At 44.6% G+C, this 23,527-nt stretch overlaps 1 protein-coding gene across 10 annotated transcripts in view; it reads left to right on the top strand.

Moving 5' to 3' along the window:
• The window catches only part of LOC115195626 (microtubule-associated protein 4), a 115,840-nt gene that overhangs the window by 7,395 nt on the left and 84,918 nt on the right, over positions 1 to 23,527 (top strand). For 9 of the 10 annotated variants that reach the window (XM_029755687.1, XM_029755690.1, XM_029755685.1 and 6 more), the window contains one exon: positions 20,947 to 21,137. In XM_029755687.1, coding sequence (XP_029611547.1) covers positions 20,951 to 21,137 — 187 coding nt within the window. In that variant the 5' untranslated portion in view covers positions 20,947 to 20,950. Of the gene's footprint in view, positions 1 to 4,019; positions 4,026 to 7,008; positions 7,015 to 20,946; positions 21,138 to 23,527 lie in introns of those variants that run through there. The other variant, XM_029755682.1, reaches the window with a different exon arrangement.

The following is a 23,527-nucleotide window of genomic DNA, read 5'->3' as shown; positions in this document are numbered from 1 at the left end:
AAAAGAGATTTCTACTTTTCAATTCACATTCCATCATTGCCTTCTAGTAGCCACTAGCCAGCATGCACAAAATATTTAACAAGCAACTTTTCTTCAAAAATATTAGGGCTGGGGATATCTCAAATTAATTTAAATGTATGTTTTAGCTTGATATTCCAAATGCCTGTATCTCAATAATATTTATTTGTTTTGTTTTTATTAGCGTTTCAGTCTGCTTGTTCTCATGTTGTCTTTTTGGTCTTGTCCCCTTCACTCCTTCTGTGCTGTGTGCACCTTCCCATTTTCACACACACACACACACACACACACACACACACACACACACACACACACACACACACACACACACACACACACACACCAAGCCAATCCCCCTGCCACTCCAAACAACAAAAATGAGAGATGCCGTCTTCCTCTCTGACAAGCGGTTTCAACTTGCTATTTGCATTTGAGATTTGTTCCAACAGAATCGGTCATATGGACACTAAAACACATTGAGACATTATTTTACTGTAATATAGGAGAAGTGACCCTTTCTAACGGTACCCTTTTTATGTCTCAACTATGGCTGTTTGTTACAGTGTTTGTTACAGTGACCGTATTACCGCCACACAAGTCATGATGGCAGTCAAATTCCACATGACCGTTTAGTCACGGTAATTAGGCTTCTCCAAGCTCTGATGCTGCTGATGGTCATTAGTAGCCTACCAAACGTTCTCCTGCCTGGTACTCAGCACTCTATTGTCCCTCTAATCACTCTGACATCAATGCAAATGTAATTGAAAATCAAATTAAATACTTCATGAGAGCCCATGACTCATGTTACGCAACATTTCTAAAGGCTATGCAATTGCATGAGAAAACAGAGTGATGGCCTCTATTAAAAAGAGGAGGATCCCATCAGCTTTCTATAGACTGTTCTCTTTACAACAGGATGGCATGAAAATAAACCATGGAAATAGCATCCTCCATTCGCTATTTAAATGCACAGGTGACATATATTTTTTTCCCCTGCCTCTGTTTCGAGACAGGTGCATAATAATGGTCCATTCTAAATCAAAACAAATTTCACACATATAAACTCAGCAAAAAAAAGAAACGTCCCTTTTTCAGGACCCTGTCTTTCAAAGATAATTCGTAAAAATCCAAACAACTTCACAGATCTTCATTGTAAAGGGTTTAAACACTGTTTCACCATGCTTGTTCAATTAACCATAAACAATTAATGAACATGCACCTGTGGAACGGTCGTTAAGACACTAACAGCTTACAGACGGTAGGCAATTAAGGTCACAGTTATGAAAACTTAGGACACTAAAGAGGCCTTTCTACGGACTCTGAAAAAACACCAAAAGAAAGATGCACAGGGTCCCTGCTCATCTGTGTGAATGTGCCTTAGACATGCTGCAAGGATGCATGAGGACTGCAGATGTGGCCAGGGCAATAAACTGCAATGTCTGTACTGTGAGACGCCTAAGACAGCGCTACAGGGAGACAGGACGGAAAGCTGATCGTCCTCGCAGTGGCAGACCACGTGTAACAACACCTGCACAGGATCTGTACATCCGAACATCACACCTGCGGGACAGGTACAGGATGGCAACAACAACTGCCCGAGTAACACCAGCAACGCACAATCCCTCCATCAGTGCTCAGACTGTCCGCAATAGGCTGAGAGAGGCTGGACTGAGGGCTTGTAGGCCTGTTGTAAGACAGGTCCTCACCAGACATCACCGGCAACAATGTTGTCTATGGGCACAAACCCACCGTCGTTGGACCAGACAGGACTGGCAAAAAGTGCTCTTCACTGACGAGTTGCGGTTTTGTCTCACCAGAGGTGATGGTCAAGTTTGCGTTTATCTTCGAAGGAATGAGCATTACACCGAGGCCTGTACACTGGAGCGGGATCGATTTGGAGGTGGAGGGTCCGTCATGGTCTGGGGCGGTGTGTCACAGCATCATCGGACTGAGCTTGTTGTCGTTGCAGGCAATCTCAATGCTGTGTGTTACAGGGAAGACATCCTCCTCCTTCATGTGGTACCCTTCCTGCAGGCTCATCCTGACATGACCCTCCAGCATGACAATGCCACCAGCCATACTGCTCGTTCTGTGCATGATTTCCTGTAAGACAAGAATGTCAGTGTTCTGCCGTGGTCAGCGAATAGCCTGGATCTCAATCCCATTGAGCACGTCTGGGACCTGTTGGATCGGAGGGTGAGGGATAGCGCCATTCCCCCCAGAAATGTCCGGGAACTTGCAGGTGCCTTGGTGGAAGAGTGGGGTAACATCTCACAGCAAGAACTGGCAAATCTGGCGCAGTCCATGAGGAGGAGATGCACTGCAGTACTTAATGCAGCTGGTGGCCACACCAGATACTGACTGTTACTTTTGATTTTGACCCCCCCTTTGTTCAGGGACACGTTATTCCATTTCTATTAGTCATATGTCTGGAACTTGTTCAGTTTATGTCTCAGTTGTTGAATCTTGTTTTGTTCATACAAATATTTACACATGTTAAGTTTGCTGAAAATAAACGCAGTTGACAGTGAGAGGACGTTTCTTTTTTTGCTGAGTTTATTATTTAGTATATGTTAAGACAAGATAAAATCAAGAATAGTGTGACGGGTGACAATATTAGCCAATTTTGTCACTTGTGAGTGATATTTTTGCCGCTGGGAAATTCAAGGCATTATCAAGTGCTTGTCAAATTGTGAATGAGAGACTGATGAAGTGTGCACAGGCTGTGAAAAAAACAAAGCAGAGCTCATTCCTTTCATGTAACTTTTTTCAAATCATCATCATGCAGCCTTAGAATGTATTACAAATCAAAACATATAGCCCGACGTTTGTATCACAACTGAAGTTACAGAAATAACTCTAAATTAAGCATATAGGAGGACCTGTTTCTTTGCTCACCGCTCAACACAGAATAGCAGCATGTGCGCCCTCCCTTTGAAATCATTTGGAGAAAATATCATTTCTATTTTATTCAGCTTTGTTCAATTGTATTCTTCATACTAAAAAATAATTCCATGGAATTCTAAGCATATCTTGTCTGCTAAATGAACTAGTGTAGCCCATAGCGATATGGCATAGCCAGATCAGGACCTAACAAAGGACGACTCAGAGTATGCTATTCTGTTCTTCTGAAACAGACTACATTTTCTTCATATCATGTTTCTTTAGACCTGTCTAAAATCATGGATTTATTGTGATGGATTTATTAGACTTCTTAAAATGTAGATGTTCCAAAGGTCTGCATCATGTGTGGAGCCAGGTAATGTTAAATGTGTTTATGTTAATTAACGACCGGTTATTTGCTTGACAATCACCAGCTAACAAAATTTCATGGCAGCCCCAGTCTCAACTACTAAAACGGAAGTATCAATAAATATTGATTCTGTAAAATCAATCCTCAGTTTGTGGCGAGCGGAATTGCGGTACCACGTACCGCTGGCAGCATTTTAGCCAAATACTTTTATACTAGCTGTCTAGTCTGTGTTTTATAAATGTGCAATAAGCATAAAACACAATTATATAAGGAATTGACGACTCGTTCTCATTCTGAGAAATAAGGCAGGCCACTTGTTTTCAACATCAGGCTCGCCTGTAGGACCGAGACGATACCAGTATCGCTGCAAGGAAACAAAACGCGAAGGGAATTTAACTTCTTTAGGAAAACAGTCCTGATGTTAGAAACAAACATCATTATGTTGTCATCCAGAGTCACATTTATTTTCCAAGCTATAGCACACAATATTTTACATACAGAAGGTTTTTAAAGGACCAAAGAGTTTGGTCTGCTTCGTGGTTTCATTTTTGCCACCAAACCATATTACACTCTTGAATAATGCAACAATCCACAAGCCTGTGCAGACAATTAAATGGTTTATTTTCTTGTCCGTACACATTCAATTAGCTGATAGTACTTTTATATTCGTATTCCCATACGCATATAAAAGTACAGTAACATTATCATACAGTGTCATTCATATTATAATACAGTGTATTCGGAAAGTATTCAGGTCCCTTGACACAATACCCCATAATGACTAACCAAAAAACCTGAAATATCACATTTACATACAGTACCAGTCAAAAGTTTGGACACACCTACTCATTCAAGAGTTTTTCTTTATTTTTACTATTTTCTAAACAAATCTAAATATTTTATATTTGATATTCTTCAAAGTAGCCACCCTTTGCCTTGACAGCTTTGCACACTCTTGGCATTATCTCAACCAGCTCCATGAGGTAGTCACCTGGAATGCTTTTCCAACAGTCTTGAAGGAGTTCCCACATATGCTGAGCACTTGTTAGCTGCTTTTCCTTCACTTTGCGGTCCAACTCATCCCAAACCATCTCAACTGGGTTGAGGTCGGGTGATTGTGGAGGCCAGGTCATCTGATGCAGCACTCCATCACTCTCCTTCTTGGTAAAATAGTCCTTACACAGCCTGGAGGTGTGTTGGGTCATTTTCCTGTTGAAAAACAAATAATAGTCCCACTAAACGCAAACCAGATGGGATAGCGTATCACTGCAGAATGCTGTGGTAGCCATGTTGGTTAAGTGTGCCTTGAATTCTAAATAAATCACTGGCAATGTCACCAGCAAAGCACCATCACACCTCCTCCTTCATGCTTCACAGTGGGAACCACACATGCGGAGATCATCCATTCACCTACTCTGCGTCTCACAAAGACTAAAATTTGGACTCATCAGACCAAAGGACAGATTTTCCCTGGTCTAAAGTCCATGGCTCATGTTTCTTGGCCCAAGCAAATCTCTTCTTATTGGTGTCCTTTAGTAGTGGTTTCTCTGCAGCAATTCGACCATGAAGGCCTGATTCACGCAGTCTCCTCTGAACAGTTGATGTTGAGATGTGCCTGTTACTTGAACTCTGTGATGCATTTATTTGGGCTGCAATCTGAGGTGTAGTTAATTGCCGATTTCTGAGGCTGGTAACTCTTCTGAACTTATCCTTTGCAGCAGAGGTAACTCTGGGTCTTCCTTTCCTGTGGTGGTCCTCATGGGGGTCAGTTTCATCATAGCGCTTGATGGTTTTTGTGACTGCACTTCAAGAAACTTTCAAAGTTCTTGAAATTTTCCCGAATTGACTGACCTTCATGTCTTAATGTAATGATAGACTGTCATTTCTCTTTGCTTATTTGAGCTGTTCTTGCCATAATATGGACTTGGTCTTTTACCAAATAGGGCTATCTTCTGTATACCACCCCTACCTTGTCACAACACAACTGATTGGCTCAAACACATTAAGAAGGACAGAAATTCCACAAATTTACTTTTAACAAGACATACCTGTTAATTGAAATGCATTTCAGGTGACTACGTCATGAAGCAGGTAGAGAGAATACCAGGAGTGTGCAAAGCTGTCAGCAAGGCAAAGGTTGAAGAATCTCAAATATAAAATATATTTTGATATGTTTAACACTTTTTTCCCCATTACTACATGATTCCATATGTGTTATTTCATAGTTTTGATGTCTTCACTATTATTCTACAATGTGTAAAATAAAGAAAAACAGTTGAATGAGTAGGTGTGTCCAAATCTTGACGAGGACTGTAAGTATTCAGACCCTTTACTCAGCACTTTGTTGAAGCACCTTTGGGAGCGATTATAGCCGCAAATCTTCTTGGGTATGACCCTACAAGCTTGGCACACCTATGTTTGTGGAGTTTCTCTCAACAAAATGTGGAAAAAGTAAAATGGTCTCAATACTTTCTGAATGCACTGTATACGCTGCACAGCTAGGTAACTAAACAAACAAAATAACTTCTGCATCCTCATAAACGTGCTGGCTGTAGTTGAATGCTGATGTTTAGCTGAACCACAGCTAGCACAAGCTCTTAGGCTTATACAAGCTAGCTTATTAAAGTTACCTTAGAACAAACCAGGCTTCATTTGATCAATTTCATGGAAGTCGTTATATGAGGTAAAAGCAAATTGCGACTGAAATTGTTAGTTATTCCCTGGGGAGTTGCTTCTTGTCTGGACCTCGGTGGCTTAGTGCAGTCAAGCAAAAACATCTAAAGAATCGCTTGAGATATAAAGCTACAATTTCAGAATGTTACAGGATGTTACTACAATTTCAGATAAAAACTCAATTAAAAGAAGTCTAAAAAATATGCTAAATGTCTGTACATTTGAGCTGTTTCTAAAACATTGCTATGCTATTAAAATGTTTACTGTAAGAGTGTTGGCTCAACAAGACATTTCTGTTTACACGGCCCTGCTTAGAGGGAGGCAACTGTCCTGCGCTACCTGGTATACATTACAGTATACGTGTAGTCGAGAGTATTTTTGCATAAAGTCTATTAAGTATGAAGAGCCTCTGTGTCTGGAAGGGGCACCAAACCAAACTGGAGCAACAAGCACCATATTAGCATTAATCACACTGGGTCTCGGTGAAGAGGTCTACAGATCAAAGACGTACGCAGGCTCTTCAGGGGAAACACTTTAATATGGAGATGACTGGATGGGTGCTGCCACTCCTCCACAGGCAAGGACAAATGCACAAAAGGAACACACACACACACACACACACACACACATTTGTGCAAATACTATCTCTGTGGCACACATGCACACTCATACAAGAACATCTGCTGTTGCATTTACAGATTTGCTTACACACACACGCACACACACACGCACGCACGCACGCACGCACGCACACACACACACACACACACACACACACACACACACACACACACACACACACACACTCTCTCTGAGCACAGATGACCTGTCTCAGTAATCAGTGTGCCGCTGCAATGTCGGCTCAGAGGATAAGCCCCATCTCTCTCTCCTCCCCTCCTCCTTTCATCCCTCTCTCCTTACGCAGCAGTTGGATGGCTGACAGCAGTTTATTGGGAGGCCCATGTGAGGGCCCCTCCTTCCCTCCCAAGGGCTCTGCTTTTCTTTTTACCATCGATTTACCCAGACATTGGGAGAGCAAACACATACCACACAGCAGGAAAGAGCAAACGGTGCTAGTTGATTTCCCTCCTGCTCATAAAGCCTTAGAGGATGACACCATTGCGTTATTAATATGTTTCTGACATATATTATTCATATGTGGAACATACAGCACTCATCCCTGATTGAGTGATGGTTGTGTTGCAGCACGCAACCGGACTATTTTGGTCCATGTGACTTGCCATCCTGACATGTTGTTTTCCCCGTACCAGGGGAGGAATGGCACCTCTGTGAAAATTACATTTTGACATGTGGGTGGGTGCGTGAATGGATGTGTTTGTGTGTGTGTTTGTCCATTTGCGCACATGCGTTTGTGTGTGACAGTGACGAACCATCTTTCTTTGTCTGCAACATTCTGAGCAGCAGTAGTCAATGTGAACACCAGGTCCAAGTTGAACAGAGGAACCGAACTGTTTGAAACGGGTGATCACAGAAACCACACGATGACTGAGTGAGTGCTATGCCACTGCCGGTGCTCTCCACAGTGTATAATCCACAGGCTTTGTTTTGCACTGGGCCTTCCTGCCTGCTAGGACCGAGCCCTCATGAGGCTAACCCTACACCAGAGAGCAGGACAAAGCATGCTGGGGTTTCTGTAGCTTGCTGACCTGGGGATTATTCAAAGGGATACAATGTTTAGAACTCTACAGATACATAATGCATAGAGGTTAGTGATGCACCAATATGATATTTTTGGCCGATATCGATATCTGATATTTTCCTTGCCCCCCCCAAAAAAATACTGATACCGATAACCGATATTAAACATTTTAGCGGCCTTTTTAGCATTCTAGTACAGTTAAATAGTTAATGCACACACATGGACACAGTGCAAGAGGCATTACTACAGTCCCTGGTTCGAATCCAGGCTGTATCACATCCGGCCGTAAATTGGAGTCCCATAGGGCGGCACACAATTGGCCCAGCGTCGTCCGGGTTTGGCTGGGGTAGGCCATCATTGTAAATAAGAATTTGTTCTTAACTGACTTGCCAGGTTAAATAAAGGTTACACACACACACACACACACCACTGACCAAAAAGCTATTTTGTTGGCATTTACGTATGTCCCCATTACAAGTAAAACATAATCAAAACCTATATCTTTCACTTACTTACTTGCTGTGCTGTTTCGTTGTTCATTTGTTCAGTCGTTTTATTCTCAACCATGATTGTATCATACATGTCAAGCAGTAAAGTTTCAGCTCTGTCTGTCCGTGGCCTCTCTTCCTCGGTGTGCACTGTCACTGTGTCCGTTTCCATCTTATCCAGCTGTGTATGGAACATTTCATATAAACCCTGTTTCTTGTCTGCATCGAAGTAGCGGTCCTTGATGCTATGACACAGTAAATCAAATCAAATTTTATTAGTCACATGCGCCGAATACAACAGGTGTAGACCTTACAGTAAAATGCTTACTTACAAGCCCCTAACCAACAATGCAGTAAAAAAAATATATATACAAAAAAAAAAATATATATAACAAGTAATTTAAGAGCAGCAGTAAAATAACAATAGTGAGACTATATATAGGGGGGGTACCGGTACAGAGTCAATGTGATGGGGCACCGGTTAGTTGAGGTAATATGTACATGTAGGTAGAGTTATTAAAGTGACTATGCATAGATGATAACAACAGAGAGTAGCAGCAGCGTAGAGGGGGGGGCAATACAAATAGTCTGGGTGGCCATTTGATTAGACGTTCACGAGTCTTATGCTTGGGGGTAGAAGCTGTTTAGAAGCCTCTTGGACCTAGACTTGGCGCTCCGGTACCGCTTGCCGTGCGGTAGCAGAGAGAACAGTCTATGACTAGGGTGGCTGGAATCTTTGACATATTATTGCCAACGTTCTTTTGCGTTTTTCACAATTAACATAAGCCTACCTGCAGTGCATACTCCATTCGGCTTGTATCCATCCCCATTTCCAAAGAGCGCCTTTGTCCGGTTACCAAAGACTCGCTCCCCCAAACACAAATGTTTCAGTATAACGCCATATCAACAGTAGGCCTGGCTACATCTTGCTTATTGAGAACGTGCCTTACACATACAATGCAATTTACGGGAGCCTAGTATTTTTTATTTGAAGAGAATTGCAATGCGTAAAGGCCTATATTAGTTAAAGCCAATTACAACAATATTGACTGTCAACACTCCAAACATACTGAGCAAACACTGGATGTTATTATATACACTGCTCAAAAAAATAAAGGGAACACTTAAACAACACAATGTAACTCCAAGTCAATCACACTTCTGTGAAATCAAACTGTCCACTTAGGAAGCAACGCTGATTGACAATAAATTTCACATGCTGTTGTGCAAATGGAATAGACAACAGGTGGAAATTATAGGCAATTTGCAAGACACCCCCAATAAAGGAGTGGTTCTGCAGGTGGTAACCACAGACCACTTCTCAGTTCCTATGCTTCCTGGCTGATGTTTTGGTCACTTTTGAATGCTGGCGGTGCTTTCACTCTAGTGGTAGCATGAGACGGAGTCTACAACCCACACAAGTGGCTCAGGTAGTGCAGCTCATCCAGGATGGCACATCAATGCGAGCTGTGGCAAGAAGGTTTGCTGTGTCTGTCAGCGTAGTGTCCAGAGCATGGAGGTGCTACCAGGAGACAGGCCAGTACATCAGGAGACGTGGAGGAGGCCGTAGGAGGGCAACAACCCAGCAGCAGGACCGCTACCTCAGCCTTTGTGCAAGGAGGAGCAGGAGAAGCACTGCCAGAGCCCTGCAAAATGACCTCCAGCAGGCCACAAATGTGCATGTGTCTGCTCACACAGTCAGAAACAGACTCCATGAGGGTGGTATGAGGGCCCGACGTACACAGGTGGGGGTTGTGCTTACAGCCCAACACCGTGCAGGACGTTTGGCATTTGCCAGAGAACACCAAGATTGGCAAATTCACCACTGGCGCCCTGTGCTCTTCACAGATGAAAGCAGATTCACACTGAGCACATGTGACAGACGTGACAGAGTCTGGAGACACCGTGGAGAACGTTCTGCTGCCTGCAACATCCTCCAGCATGACCGGTTTGGCGGTGGGTCAGTCATGGTGTGGGGTGGCATTTCTTTGGGGGGCCGCACAGCCCTCCATGTGCTCGCCAGAGGTAGCCTGACTGCCATTAGGTACCGAGATGAGATCCTCAGACCCCTTGTGAGACCATATGCTGGTGCGGATGGCCCTGGGTTCCTCCTAATGCAAGACAATGCTAGACCTCATGTGGCTGGAGTGTGTCAGCAGTTCCTGCAAGAGGAAGGCATTGATGCTATGGACTGGCCCGCCCGCTCCCCAGACCTGAATCCAATTGAGCACATCTGGGACATCATGTCTCGGTCCATCCACCAACGCCACGTTGCACCACAGACTGTCCAGGAGTTGGCGGATGCTTTAGTTCAGGTCTGGGAGGAGATCCCTCAGGAGACCATCCGCCACCTCATCAGGAGCATGCCCAGGCGTTGTAGGGAGGTCATACAGGCACGTGGAGGCCACACACACTACTGAGCCTCATTTTGACTTGTTTTAAGGACATTACATCAAAGTTGGATCAGCCTGTAGTGTGGTTTTCCACTTTAATTTTGAGTGTGACTCCAAATCCAGACCTCCATGGGTTGATAAATTGGATTTCCATTGATTATTTTCATGTGATTTTGTTGTCAGCACATTCAACTATGTAAAGAAAAAAAGTATTTAATAAGATTATTTCTTCCATTCAGATCTAGGATGTGTTGTTTAAGTGTTCCCTTTATTTTTTTGAGCAGTATATATATTGTGTACTGTTGCTGTCACTCGTTACTGTAGGCTATGCTATTTAGTAAACTGTAGTATCAATCCACAATGGACTAGGACGACAATATTCCGTCCCCCAGCCGAATTGGACTTGATGACAAAGCAAAGACCGTCAATAACCTACAGAACTTGAGACAAACACATGCAGTATAAGCCTTGGAACACCTTGATTGAACAGTGTTCATTCGTCAAACCCAGCCCTTTCGCGCCACCGCCAGCTATTGCACTCATAATAACGGCTGTGAAAATAACAAAAATATTCCTGACACACCATCGGACCTATAGTGCTACTGCCAGCGCTTAAATGTACTATTGTGTTTGGTATGTTAAAATAGAGCCCCTACAGTCTTGACTGAAAAGGTGGTTAGCCTTGTGTACTGAGCAGGGGGAGCGGGCTTGGCCCATGGAGTCAGCCCTGTCAATCACACTGTGTCTGCCTCGGGTTAGGGTGACACACACATCAGGGAGGCAGGGCCTGAGCCTCTGATCTGAGGTTTACAATGCTGCCCCACAGCTCCACCTCCGGATCATTAAAGGCAGCCACACACACACACACACACACTATACCTCACTGGCACAGAAATACAATTCACGGGTGTATTTCACAGTGCCGCAACTGTTACCCACCTGAGACCCGTTAGCAGTGCTCACACACACACACACACACACACACACACACACACACACACACACACACACACACACACACACACACACACACACACACACACACACACACACACACCTCCCTGGGGTTCCTGTGTGAGGCAGGTCTGCCACCTCCTGCATTCCTGAGAGGAACTCGTCTCACAATGTCAGAGCTGTGGCCTCCAGGGTCTTTCTCTCATCCCCCCCCCCCCCTCCCCCTCGCTCTCTTTCTCACTCATTAACCTTTATCAAACATTAACTCCCTGCAGGTCTCTTTGGCAAAGCTTGACTGAACACATACCTATCCACGCTACCACACTCTTACATAAACCACCCTAGCACAAAGAACTAGAGCCCTGCACGGGCATGAATTTTCAGCCCGCGCCCTACCCATGCCCGACGTCCAGGCCCTACCCAGGACTGATTACTTCTGGCAAATTCACCCAGGCCTGATTGCTTCTGCCCTGTCCAAACCCAAAATCAGAAATAACTTCAATTGTTAGTATTCATTAGCTGCTTGTCTCTGTCTGTCCTCCCCCTCCCTGCGCTGCATGCGTTCTTCTGCTGGTCTGCCTGTGTGAGTATAACAGCAATGACTCCGCCTTGGGCTGCTCAATGATGAGACGGAATAGAGCAGTTAGCTGTTGTGAAATCACCTCTCCTGTCGACTCGGACAATGTTCTGGTCTTATATTTGATGAGGTTGAAGCGCTTCTGACACGCTGCTACTTAATAATCTGAATGGAGTTGTTGTTATTTCCTGTAGGATTCAGAAGGGGAGAAAGTCCACAGTTCAAGTTATGTAGCTAGTCTCAATTAGCCTAGCTAACGTTAGCTAGCTAGCTAGCCAGCTTTACTATCTTATTGTAGCTAATGTTATATTACGGTTATGTCTACTCTAGTGTCATGCTTGTTGCCATGTCCTGCACTTCTGTTTGTCAAGTTGAAGTACATCAATACAGGCCTAACAGATTGCAATAAAATTAACTTTCCCTCTTATGAGTTGCTAGAGGCCAAGTACATCTGTGATACCTGGCTATGCAAAGATATGCTTTGGAGGCATGAACTTTCCCTGAGGTGAACTATCTAGAACAGGGATGGGCAACTGGCAGCCCGCCAGTCGGGGTCTCAACTTACTGTTGAGAGTTAGAATAGTAGAATACATAAAGGTGTAATTTTGAAATTTGGTTGTGCGGTTGTGCATCAGCAGTTTTTCTCTCAGTCACTGCCAGTTTTAGATTGGTAAGTTAGTCTAGCTAGCTATCTAAACTTGTAATAATCATGGTTGAATTAGCAACCGGGGGGGCCCCATTGATTTACTTAGTCACTCTCGCTCAGATATCATATTAAAAAAAAAACATTTCTCTCCACCCAATGGCAAAATGTGCAGAATTGCATGAAATTAGCTTTAAAACTGAAAAATGTTCTCTCTGCCCCATGGAAAAATGTGTTGAATTTCAGCAAACTTTTTCTCTCCGCGGTCAAGAGGGGGGCCGCTAAAATGTTTTGCTCGCAAAAAAATTGCATGTGTGGGTATAGATGTAGGCACGCAGACCTGTGAGCCACTGCGGCCCCCTTCCCCATCAAAGTTGCCCATCCCTGATCTAGAATATATAGACAGACACTGTGGTGAACAGTACAGTGCTGTTGATTGTGTGGGCTGGGCTGGTAGTGAATCAGACCAGGAGGAATGTTGAAGAAACCATCTCACTTAGATGAACATCACAGCTGGACACTTGGCCTGTTGGCATCATCAACTGGCCCACAGTCAATCACACAACCAGCGGGACTCTACAGCACATTTTCATTTGAGACGTATTTTGTTTCAGCTTTCGCTGCTGCATACTGCCGTTATTTTGGGTTGGAATTATCGGATGGGCACTTCCTTTTGAAATCAGCACTAGAAATAAAAAACGGATAAGAAAAATATTGTTGCGGCCATAAGCGTTGGATAGGTTGATGTTGGTCCGTCCCATTATTTTCAAAGCACCCCAAAGAGTTTGTAAGAATTTAAAACCTGTCTTGGCCGTATACTTGCAGTATATTGATTGTAGTGTGTCTTGAAACACACTGAACAGGTTACATACTGAACAGGTTACATACTGAACAGGTTACATACTGAACAGGTTACATAGTGAACAGGTTATATACCGAACAGGTTACATACCGAACAGGTTACATACCGAACAGGTTACATACCGAACAGATTACATAGCGAAATGAACAGGTTACATAGTGAACAGGTTACATAGTGAACAGATTACATACTGAACAGGTTACATACTGAACAGGTTACATACTGAACAGGTTACATAGTGAACAGGTTACATAGTGAACAGATTACATACTGAACAGGTTACATACTGAACAGGTTACATACTGAACAGGTTACATAGTGAACAGGTTACATAGTGAACAGATTACATACTGAACAGGTTACATACTGAACAGGTTACATACTGAACAGGTTACATACTGAACAGGTTACATACTGAACAGATTACATTCTGAACAGGTTACATTCTGAACAGATTACATTCTGAACAGGTTACATAGTGAACAGGTTACATACTGAACAGGTTACATAGTGAACAGGTTACATAGTGAACAGGTTACATACTGAGCTACAAGGCACAGTCTTCTCCTCCTCTGACTGAGCTGTTGAGTGGGTTGTGGGAGAGCTGCAGTTCATGGTCACCAGATAAAAGGAGTCCCTCCTTTGAAGTAAGGTCCCGCTGTCTCTAGTCCTGTGTTGCTCAGCTGGTAGAGCATGGTGCTTGCAATGCCAGGGTTGTGGGTTTGATTCCCACTGGGGACCTGTACGAAAAAGTATGCATGGTGGCATCCGGTAGACTACAAAATCCAAGTGTAAAGACATTATCCACTTTTAATGAGTTTAGCGGTGGGCCGGCACCATGGAACTGTCACAGGGAACCACCTGCTTGTAATTTCAGCCATCATGTTATGTGTGAACAGGCCTTTGATAAACAACATGAAGAAAAAGGCTGTGTCAGCTGTCTGTGCAGATCAGTAGAAACAAAAACAGAAGTGGTGGTGCAGAAAATGGGAAGCTGTGCGCTATACAGGGCCTCAGACACACACACACACACACACACACACACACACACACACACACACACACACACACACACACACACACACACACACACACAAATAGACACACACACACACACACACACACACACACACACACACACACAAATAGACACACACATATATATACACACACACACAGACATACCTACATGCACACACACACACACACATATACAGACGCAGACACACATATACACACACAGAAACAGACACAGACACACACACATATATATATATACACACACACACAAAGACACACACACAAACACATATACACATACACAGACAGACATAAACACACATACACACACAAAGACACAAATACATACATACACACACACACACACACACACACACACACACACACACACACATATATATATATATATATATATATATATATATATATATATATATATACATATATATATATATATATATATATATATACACACACACATAAACATACAAACACATACATACATACATACATACATACATACATACATACATACATACATACATACATACATACATACATACACACGATTGGCTGGGGCCTATCAGAGGCCAGTCCTGTTGAAGTTAAACTGGGAGGTGAGCGAGGGCTGTTTTTAGAGAGTCACTGCACACAAACATACACATTCATTGAGTCTCACACACACATCCACTCAGAGATATGCTACATGCCATAAGAAGGCTTGCTAAACCAGAACAGTGTCATCACCTCTCCTAGAATGTGACATCCGAGGTCAGAATTCCTCATAGCTGTTTTCAATCTGCTCAGTAAAGAACATGATGGCTTTTCTGGAGTTTTGGGGATTTATTTAAAGATTTGTAGAAAGTAATTAAAGGTTCTGTTAAAAGTTATATACATTTTGGCGGTTTGGAACTGATCAGTGTGTTGTGGCTAATTCTTTCAGGGTCCTGACTGGAAACATTGACTTACTACTTTTTTAGGACAAAAATAACTCTTCCAAACCTACACAACACAACTCATAATGCTTTTGGAACTACTTTTCTGTAAAACCAGTTGACATAGTAACAGTCCTAACCCCGGATGTCCTAGATGAACAGGAAAGGGTGTGGCCTACATGAGAGAGGTCACAGCATAACGAGAGCACCGACGTGACCTCATTTCCTCCCACACAGACACGCCCCAGGAAGTATCTGAGAAGCCAATGACCTCATTGGACAGACTGTGTGACCTCAACCTCCGGTTGTCGGTTGTGACCGCAGCCCTAATGGCAGGCCTTCCACGGAAAATAAATGGTATCGAGCTGCCCGACAGTTGTTTTGGCGCCACAAGGGCCGCGGACGTTGCAATTTAGGACAGCCCGGTTCATGTGCCACTTTTCTCCTAAGGAAATCACTGTTGTTGCAGCCGGGCAAACATTGACCAATGACCACAGTTGTCTGGGTCCTTCCAGTCCCTCATTCGGGTCCAAGGATGTCCGTGTCCAGAAGTACTGTACTGTATCTACATTGTTTGGGAAAAACTCTAAATTTGTTTGAAGGGATTTTTCAGAGGACAGGTAAGGAGAAGACCGCAGCACTAATCTAATTCGATACTAACCTTCACTTTCATACTGTAGTTGTGGGTGACCCTTGCATCCCTTGTAGGTCTGGTCCCTGGATTGGCACAGTGCCCAGGGTGACTGCAGTAAGCTGATAGGAAAACCCACACACCACTTAGGCTGCATCACACGCTAAATAGTGCACTTGCAGTATCTACCATGTCTGTCATGTCAACACGTGCGAGTGCCACTTAAAGAACCCGCAAAGGTGCTGACCTACCACGTCCATAGATTACGATGGGCATTACATCAGGTTTGGCGCATTGTCTGTTATTGTGGCTGCTTTTGTGACAGGTGGCCATTTTGAAATGCTCTTAAAGGGGCAGTGCAGTCAAATGTAATTTTCCCATACTATCAGCTCGAAATATCATTTTGAAATTGTGATTATGCCCATTTAGTGTAAGAGCTTTTAGGAAAAAAAACGCCTAGAATTTCAGCCTGTTCAGGTGGGATGGAGTTTTTGGCCCACAGCATGACACCACAATCTGATCTGATTATTCTGACCAATGACAAGTCATCTTTTATTTGCATTTATAAACCGGGTGGATCGAGCCCTGAATGCTGATTGACTGAAAGCCGTGGAATATCAGACCATATACCATGGGCATGACCCAATTTTATTTTTTTTCTACTGGTCTAAATTACTAACCAGTTTATAATAGCAATAAGGCACCTCGGGGGTTTGTGGTATATGGCCAATATACCACGGCTAATGGTTGTATCCAGGCACTCTGCGTTGCGTTGTGCGTAAGAACGTCCCTTTGCCGTGGTATATTGGATGAATACCACACCTCCTCGGGCCTTATTGCTTAAATATATCCTTCTACTTTGAAGGGGTGAGCCGGTGGCTCTCTAGAGTCTAGACCAGGGGTATTCAACTCTTACCCTACGCGGTTCTGGAGCCTGCTGGTTTTCTGTTCTACCTGATCATTCATTTCACCCACCTGGTGTCCCAGGTCTAAATCAGTCCCTGATTAGAGGGAAAGAATAAAAAAAGGATTGGAACTTGTTTGGTCCGGAGTTTGACATGTGGGTTCTATACGATCCTATCCGATCAATCAGTGCTGTGTATGTAAATATATTTACATTTTAATATCAACACACCCACACGATCAGACTGAGCATTTCAATGGCAAAAGGAGGCTCAGGAAAATACATTTTACCAAAAATATATTGAGTTATTTTCATGAAATAAACACACACAGTGATTTATTAGACATGCAGCGACAGTTTAAATATGCAATTAAAAAGACCTTTGATTCACCTACGTGTGCTGTCGGCTACAATAATGATCTGTTGCAGCAGAATAGAGAGGATTAACCTTCTCTATGGCCTTATGTCATCCAGCGGACACACGCACGCGCACGCACGCACACACACACACTCACTGCCACATCAGCCAGGGTACTAGACGTCCCGTAGGCCGTTTGTTGGTCAGACCGCACAATAGAAAGCCTGGCTTTCCTTTGGTTTCCTTCCTTTGTTGAAACAAAATGGTTTCCGAGTGGCCACACCAAATTGTATTCAAGAGGTTAATGGTAGAATCTGAGCCAAAAATGCAGCAACAACCTTTGGGTTGTTTTGTTAGAGCTCTAGCAATTTAGCCAAATCAATTTCAACAACAGTTATTGTAAATAATAATTTGTTCTTACCTGACTTGCCAGGTTAAATAAAAAATATCTAACTTTGCATCTGCACTGTTCTTCAGGTAAAATGTTCGGTGGAAATTGGTAAAAGTCGTCCTTGTACGTAGTTGTATGTTGTTGTTTTTTTACTATACAATCATTGGTTTTTGTTTGGCTTACATTTTAAAGTGAAAAATTGGAGTGTCGGCATCACTCTGTTGCCGTGGAATTGCCTGTATACTACTGCTGCTTACAGGAAACTCCCATGTACACTGTTTGTGTCTTACACTGAATGTTCAAGTTTGAGTCGGTCTTCATAGCCCCATAGGGAAATATAGTTTTCACTTCATACAGTACAACACATATGGGCAATTCCACAGTATCGGTATTACACTGACACTCAGATTGTGTCACTTTAAAATGTATGCCAAACAAAATCCATTGATTTCAAAGTTGAACAAACCATACAAGTCTAAGCACAAGGACTACTACTTAAAAAAATATATATATGAAAATGTACCACCTTTTTCTCCCCAATTTCGTGATTATAATCTTTTTTCATCGCTGCAACTCCCCAACAGGCTCGGGATAGGCGAAGGTCGAGTCATGTGTCCTCCGAAACATGACCCGCCAAAACACGCCCCGCAAAAACACGCTTCTTAACACCCGCTCGCTTAAACCGGAAGCCAGCTGCACCAATGTGTCGGAGGAAACACCGTTCAACTGAGGACCGATGTCAGCCTGCAGGCGCCCGGCCCGCCACAACGAGTCGCTAGAGCACGATGAACCAAGTAAAGCCCCTGCAGCCAAACCCTCCCCTAACCCGGACGACGCTGGGCCAATTGTGCGCTGCCCTATGGGACTCCTGGTCACGGCCGGATCGAAACCCAGGCTGTAGTGACGCCGCAACAATGCAATGCCTTAGACTGCTGCGCCACTCGGGAGGCCCCCACAAGGACTACTTTTAACAATTTACACTGAGAATTTGACAAAAACACATATACTTGGAGAAGAGTGCACACTCAAAGTTTGGTAACAGAATGACGGTTTGTGCTGTTGATGCCATCATTATGTTACTAAACTTTGCGTCTGCACTGTTAATAAAAGTAGTCCTTGTGCATAGAGTTGTATGGTTTGTTAAACTTTGAAATCAATGGCTTTTGTTTGGCCTACATTTTACAGTGAAAAATCTGAGTCTAAGCGTAATTCCGTTACCGTGGAATTGCCCATATGTAAAACCAGACACTGTAAAGTCAGACACTTTAAAACCAGTTCTGCGCCTCTATACTATAGCAATCTGCCATTGACTCGACGTTATACCATTGACTGGGCTATCAAATGAGATGTCACTGAAAAGGTTATACCTATAATGTGTTAAGGCGTCTGCATGCTTCCCATCCGAAACAGTTTTCATATATTATGATGGAATTGTGAGTATTCTTTTTCCGTTTTGGTCTTTGGCAAGGTTTTTTTATGGCTGTTTGTGCACAAATGTTTTCTTCGGGAGGCAAGCCAAAGTTTGGAGCCGAAGTCTAAGCCCCTTCGGTCATTGGTCAACAATAAGGATTCATCAATGAAATGTTTGTTGTCATTCATCGATAGATGACTCGTTTTCATGCACATTATTTAACTTGAGAAATACGGCCCCAAACAATTTAGTTAGATTTAAAATTGCACGACTAAGATCTCCTCAGCAAAATCGTTAAAAATGAATGACAGATTTCTTAAATTAATTTGGACTATTTTGAGGACGTGTATACTGGCTACGGCATCTCAGGATGGACAAACAGTGCTATTGCCGCTTTTAAGGGAGGCACCAGCCGAAACAAAGCATTCCGGAAGCCTATAGGCATTGTCACCTCCCAGACTGTCCAGTAGGTGGAGCTCCTGACGTGTTATGCTGTATATACACACAGACAGCTCTGTGAAAGGAGAGAGAGACAGAGAGAGTGAGAGGGCCCCACTATACAGATAGTAGCCCTACAATGAGCTCTGTCACTTCACACTGTACAAGTGCACTGGCTGGTCACTTAAACTCTTTATTTAGGTGCGTCCACAATTTGAAAGTGTGCAGAGAAGGAAAGATGCAGAGAGTAGAGAAGGATTTAAAAGAGAGGGATGAAGAGAGATGGAGAGTGGTGCAGGCCAGGTTAGGTGCCCTCACTGCCCAGGATGTGTGTTATGGCTGGGAGGGAGGGGGATTTTGCTGGAGCTTGTGCTGCTCTGCTCTGTTCTGCCCTAACCCTAATCCCTCTCTCTGATACACCATTGGCGCATACTATCCTAATCTCCCTGATTGAGGAAGGCAGAGGGAGGAGGGGTCGGAGTAAAAAGGGAAGAATGGAGGAGAGATTATAGGAGAGGAACAGAGAGGAGGAATGACTGAGGGAATGGTAAGGCTTAGCCTGTGGGGAAATGAAAATGGAGACAGACAGAGACAGAGAGAGAGAGAGAGAGAGAGAGAGAGAGAGAGAGAGAGAGAGAGAGAGAGAGAGAGAGGGGGGACCACTGATCAGGATTATAAACTGTCATTACCCCTCCCTTTGACGTTGGTGAAAGATGACACCATATGACTCGGCAGATTCTCGCAGCTTCCGTGGTCAGATGACCCCTAGAGCTGTGTCTTTCTCTCTGGCCTGACCAGCAGCCGGCCTTTCCCCCGAGTGTCTGTCTGCCTGTGTACTTGCCCTAGTGCTACAGCAGCCTGGAGTGTGCTGTTCTCTCATTGGGAACATCCGTGGACGTCCCAGATTATTGGGTTTGTGTGGGCCTAGCAGAGAGGCCTTGTGGCCCAGCAGGTTAGATAGAGAGACAGCTGGAACCTCAGGAGGCCTGCTTGCTGGCTCTGTCTGTGATTCTGGTTGGGAGAATTCATGAATGATGCATCTGCTAAGTATCAAACATGACTTGTTGGTACAGTTAAAATGTAACACACTGATGGAAGAAATTATATTGTAACTATTTTATTACCTCAAACTGTATGTGTAATCCGTATAATCTCTGTGTGTGTGTGTATATATATATATATATATATATATATATCCGTGTTTGTGCATGTTTCTCCTGCGGTATTTATTTTGGCATTTGTCAAATTTTTCATCCATCCTAAACTGTCCTTCCTGGATCCCATTTGAATTCTGGATCTAACCTTACACCCCTGCTTGTCTCTGTCTCCCCACTCAGAACCATGGCAGAGCTGGACCTGAGCCTGAGCGATGCTCTGATGGACAGTGTGCCCCAGGCTGGCCCGGAGGACCTGGTGGAGAGGGACTTTGTGGCCCAGCTGGAGGCCGAGGCCTTTGACGACCAGGTGGGAGAGACTGTGGGCAAGACGGACTACATCCCCCTGCTGGACAATGACGGAAACAGGGCAGGTGAGCTGACTGGAAGGGACGGGGTTAGGGGGGATGAGGGGAAGGAGGGAGGTCATTGAGCTAAGTAACTAACACAATCATAGGACAAGTGAAGGTGAGCAAAAGGGGTTGGTTGATTGATTGATCGATGACAATGGGAATATGAATGAACACCTGCCATGCTACCCAACTATATGTAAACGTATTAACCTACAGTGGAGAACCTCAGACTGATGCACCGCTGGGCTTATCACTGTACATCCATCCTAACCAGAGGGCAGGGCTTAGTGAAGGAGGCGTGACAGGTCACGGTGAAGGGATGTGTAAGACTCTCTCTGGGTAATGGAGGGTGATGTGTAAGACTGGGCAATGCAGGGTGATGTGTAAGACTCTGGGCAATGCAGGGTGATGTGTAAGACTCTCTCTGGGTAATACATTTAACATTTACATTTAAGTCATTTAGGAGACGCTCTTATCCAGAGCGACTTACAAATTGGTGCATACACCTTATGATATCCAGTGGAACAACCACTTTACAATAGTGCATCTAAATCTTTTAAGGGGGGGTTAGAAGGATTACTTTATCCTATCCCAGGTATTCCTTAAAGAGGTGGGGTTTCAGGTGTCTCCGGAAGGTGGTGATTGACTCCGCTGTCCTGGCGTCGTGAGGGAGCTTGTTCCACCATTGGGGTGCCAGAGCAGCGAACAGTTTTGACTGGGCTGAGCGGGAACTGTGCTTCCTCAGAGGTAGGGAGGCGAGCAGGCCAGAGGTGGATGAACGCAGTGCCCTTGTTTGGGTGTAGGGACTGATCAGAGCCTGAAGGTACGGAGGTGCCGTTCCCCTCACAGCTCCGTAGGCAAGCACCATGGTCTTGTAGCGGATGCGAGCTTCAACTGGAAGCCAGTGGAGAGAGCGGAGGAGCGGGGTGACGTGAGAGAACTTGGGAAGGTTGAACACCAGACGGGCTGCGGCGTTCTGGATGAGTTGTAGGGGTTTAATGGCACAGGCAGGGAGCCCAGCCAACAGCGAGTTGCAGTAATCCAGACGGGAGATGACAAGTGCCTGGATTAGGACCTGCGCCGCTTCCTGTGTGAGGCAGGGTCGTACTCTGCGAATGTTGTAGAGCATGAACCTACAGGATCGGGTCACCGCCTTGATGTTAGTGGAGAACGACAGGGTGTTGTCCAGGATCACGCCAAGGTTCTTAGCACTCTGGGAGGAGGACACAAGGGAGTTGTCAACCGTGATGGCGAGATCATGGAACGGGCAGTCCTTCCCCGGGGGGAAGAGCAGCTCCGTCTTGCCGAGGTTCAGCTTGAGGTGGTGATCCGTCATCCACACTGATATGTCTGCCAGACATGCAGAGATGCGATTCGCCGCCTGGTTATCAGAAGGGGGAAAGGAGAAGATTAATTGTGTGTCGTCTGCATAGCAATGATAGGAGAGACCATGTGAGGATATGACAGAGCCAAGTGACTTGGTGTATAGCGAGAATAGGAGAGGGCCTAGAACAGAGCCCTGGGGACACCAGTGGTGAGAGCGCGTGGTGCGGAGACAGATTCTCGCCACGCCACCTGGTAGGAGCGACCTGTCAGGTAGGACGCAATCCAAGCGTGGGCCGCGCCGGAGATGCCCAACTCGGAGAGGGTGGAGAGGAGGATCTGATGGTTCACAGTATCAAAGGCAGCAGATAGGTCTAGAAGGATGAGAGCAGAGGAGAGAGAGTTAGCTTTAGCAGTGCGGAGAGCCTCCGTGACACAGAGAAGAGCAGTCTCAGTTGAATGCCCAGTCTTGAAACCTGACTGATTAGGATCAAGAAGGTCATTCTGAGAGAGATAGCAGGAGAGCTGGCCAAGGACGGCACGTTCAAGAGCTTTAGAGAGAAAAGAAAGAAGGGATACTGGTCTGTAGTTGTTGACATCGGAGGGATCGAGTGTAGGTTTTTTCAGAAGGGGTGCAACTCTCGCTCTCTTGAAGACGGAAGGGACGTAGCCAGCGGTCAAGGATGAGTTGATGAGCGAGGTGAGGTAGGGGAGAAGGTCTCCGGAAATGGTCTGGAGAAGAGAGGAGGGGATAGGGTCAAGTGGGCAGGTTGTTGGGCGGCCGGCCGTCACAAGACGCGAGATTTCATCTGGAGAGAGAGGGGAGAAAGAGGTCAAAGCACAGGGTAGGGCAGTGTGAACAGGACCAGCGGTGTCGTTTGACTTAGCAAACGAGGATCGGATATCGTCAACCTTCTTTTCAAAATGGTTGACGAAGTCATCCGCAGAGAGGGAGGAGGGGGGGGGGAGGGGGAGGAGGATTCAGGAAGGAGGAGAAGGTAGCAAAGAGCTTCCTAGGGTTAGAGGCAGATGCTTGGAATTTAGAGTGGTAGAAAGTGGCTTTAGCAGCAGAGACAGAAGAGGAGAAT

The sequence above is a fragment of the Salmo trutta genome, chromosome 6 (assembly GCF_901001165.1).
Source record: "Salmo trutta chromosome 6, fSalTru1.1, whole genome shotgun sequence".
NCBI classification, from domain to species: domain Eukaryota; kingdom Metazoa; phylum Chordata; class Actinopteri; order Salmoniformes; family Salmonidae; genus Salmo; species Salmo trutta.
The sequence above is the reverse complement of the archived record's forward strand: the minus strand, read 5'-3'. Positions and strand labels throughout refer to the sequence as shown.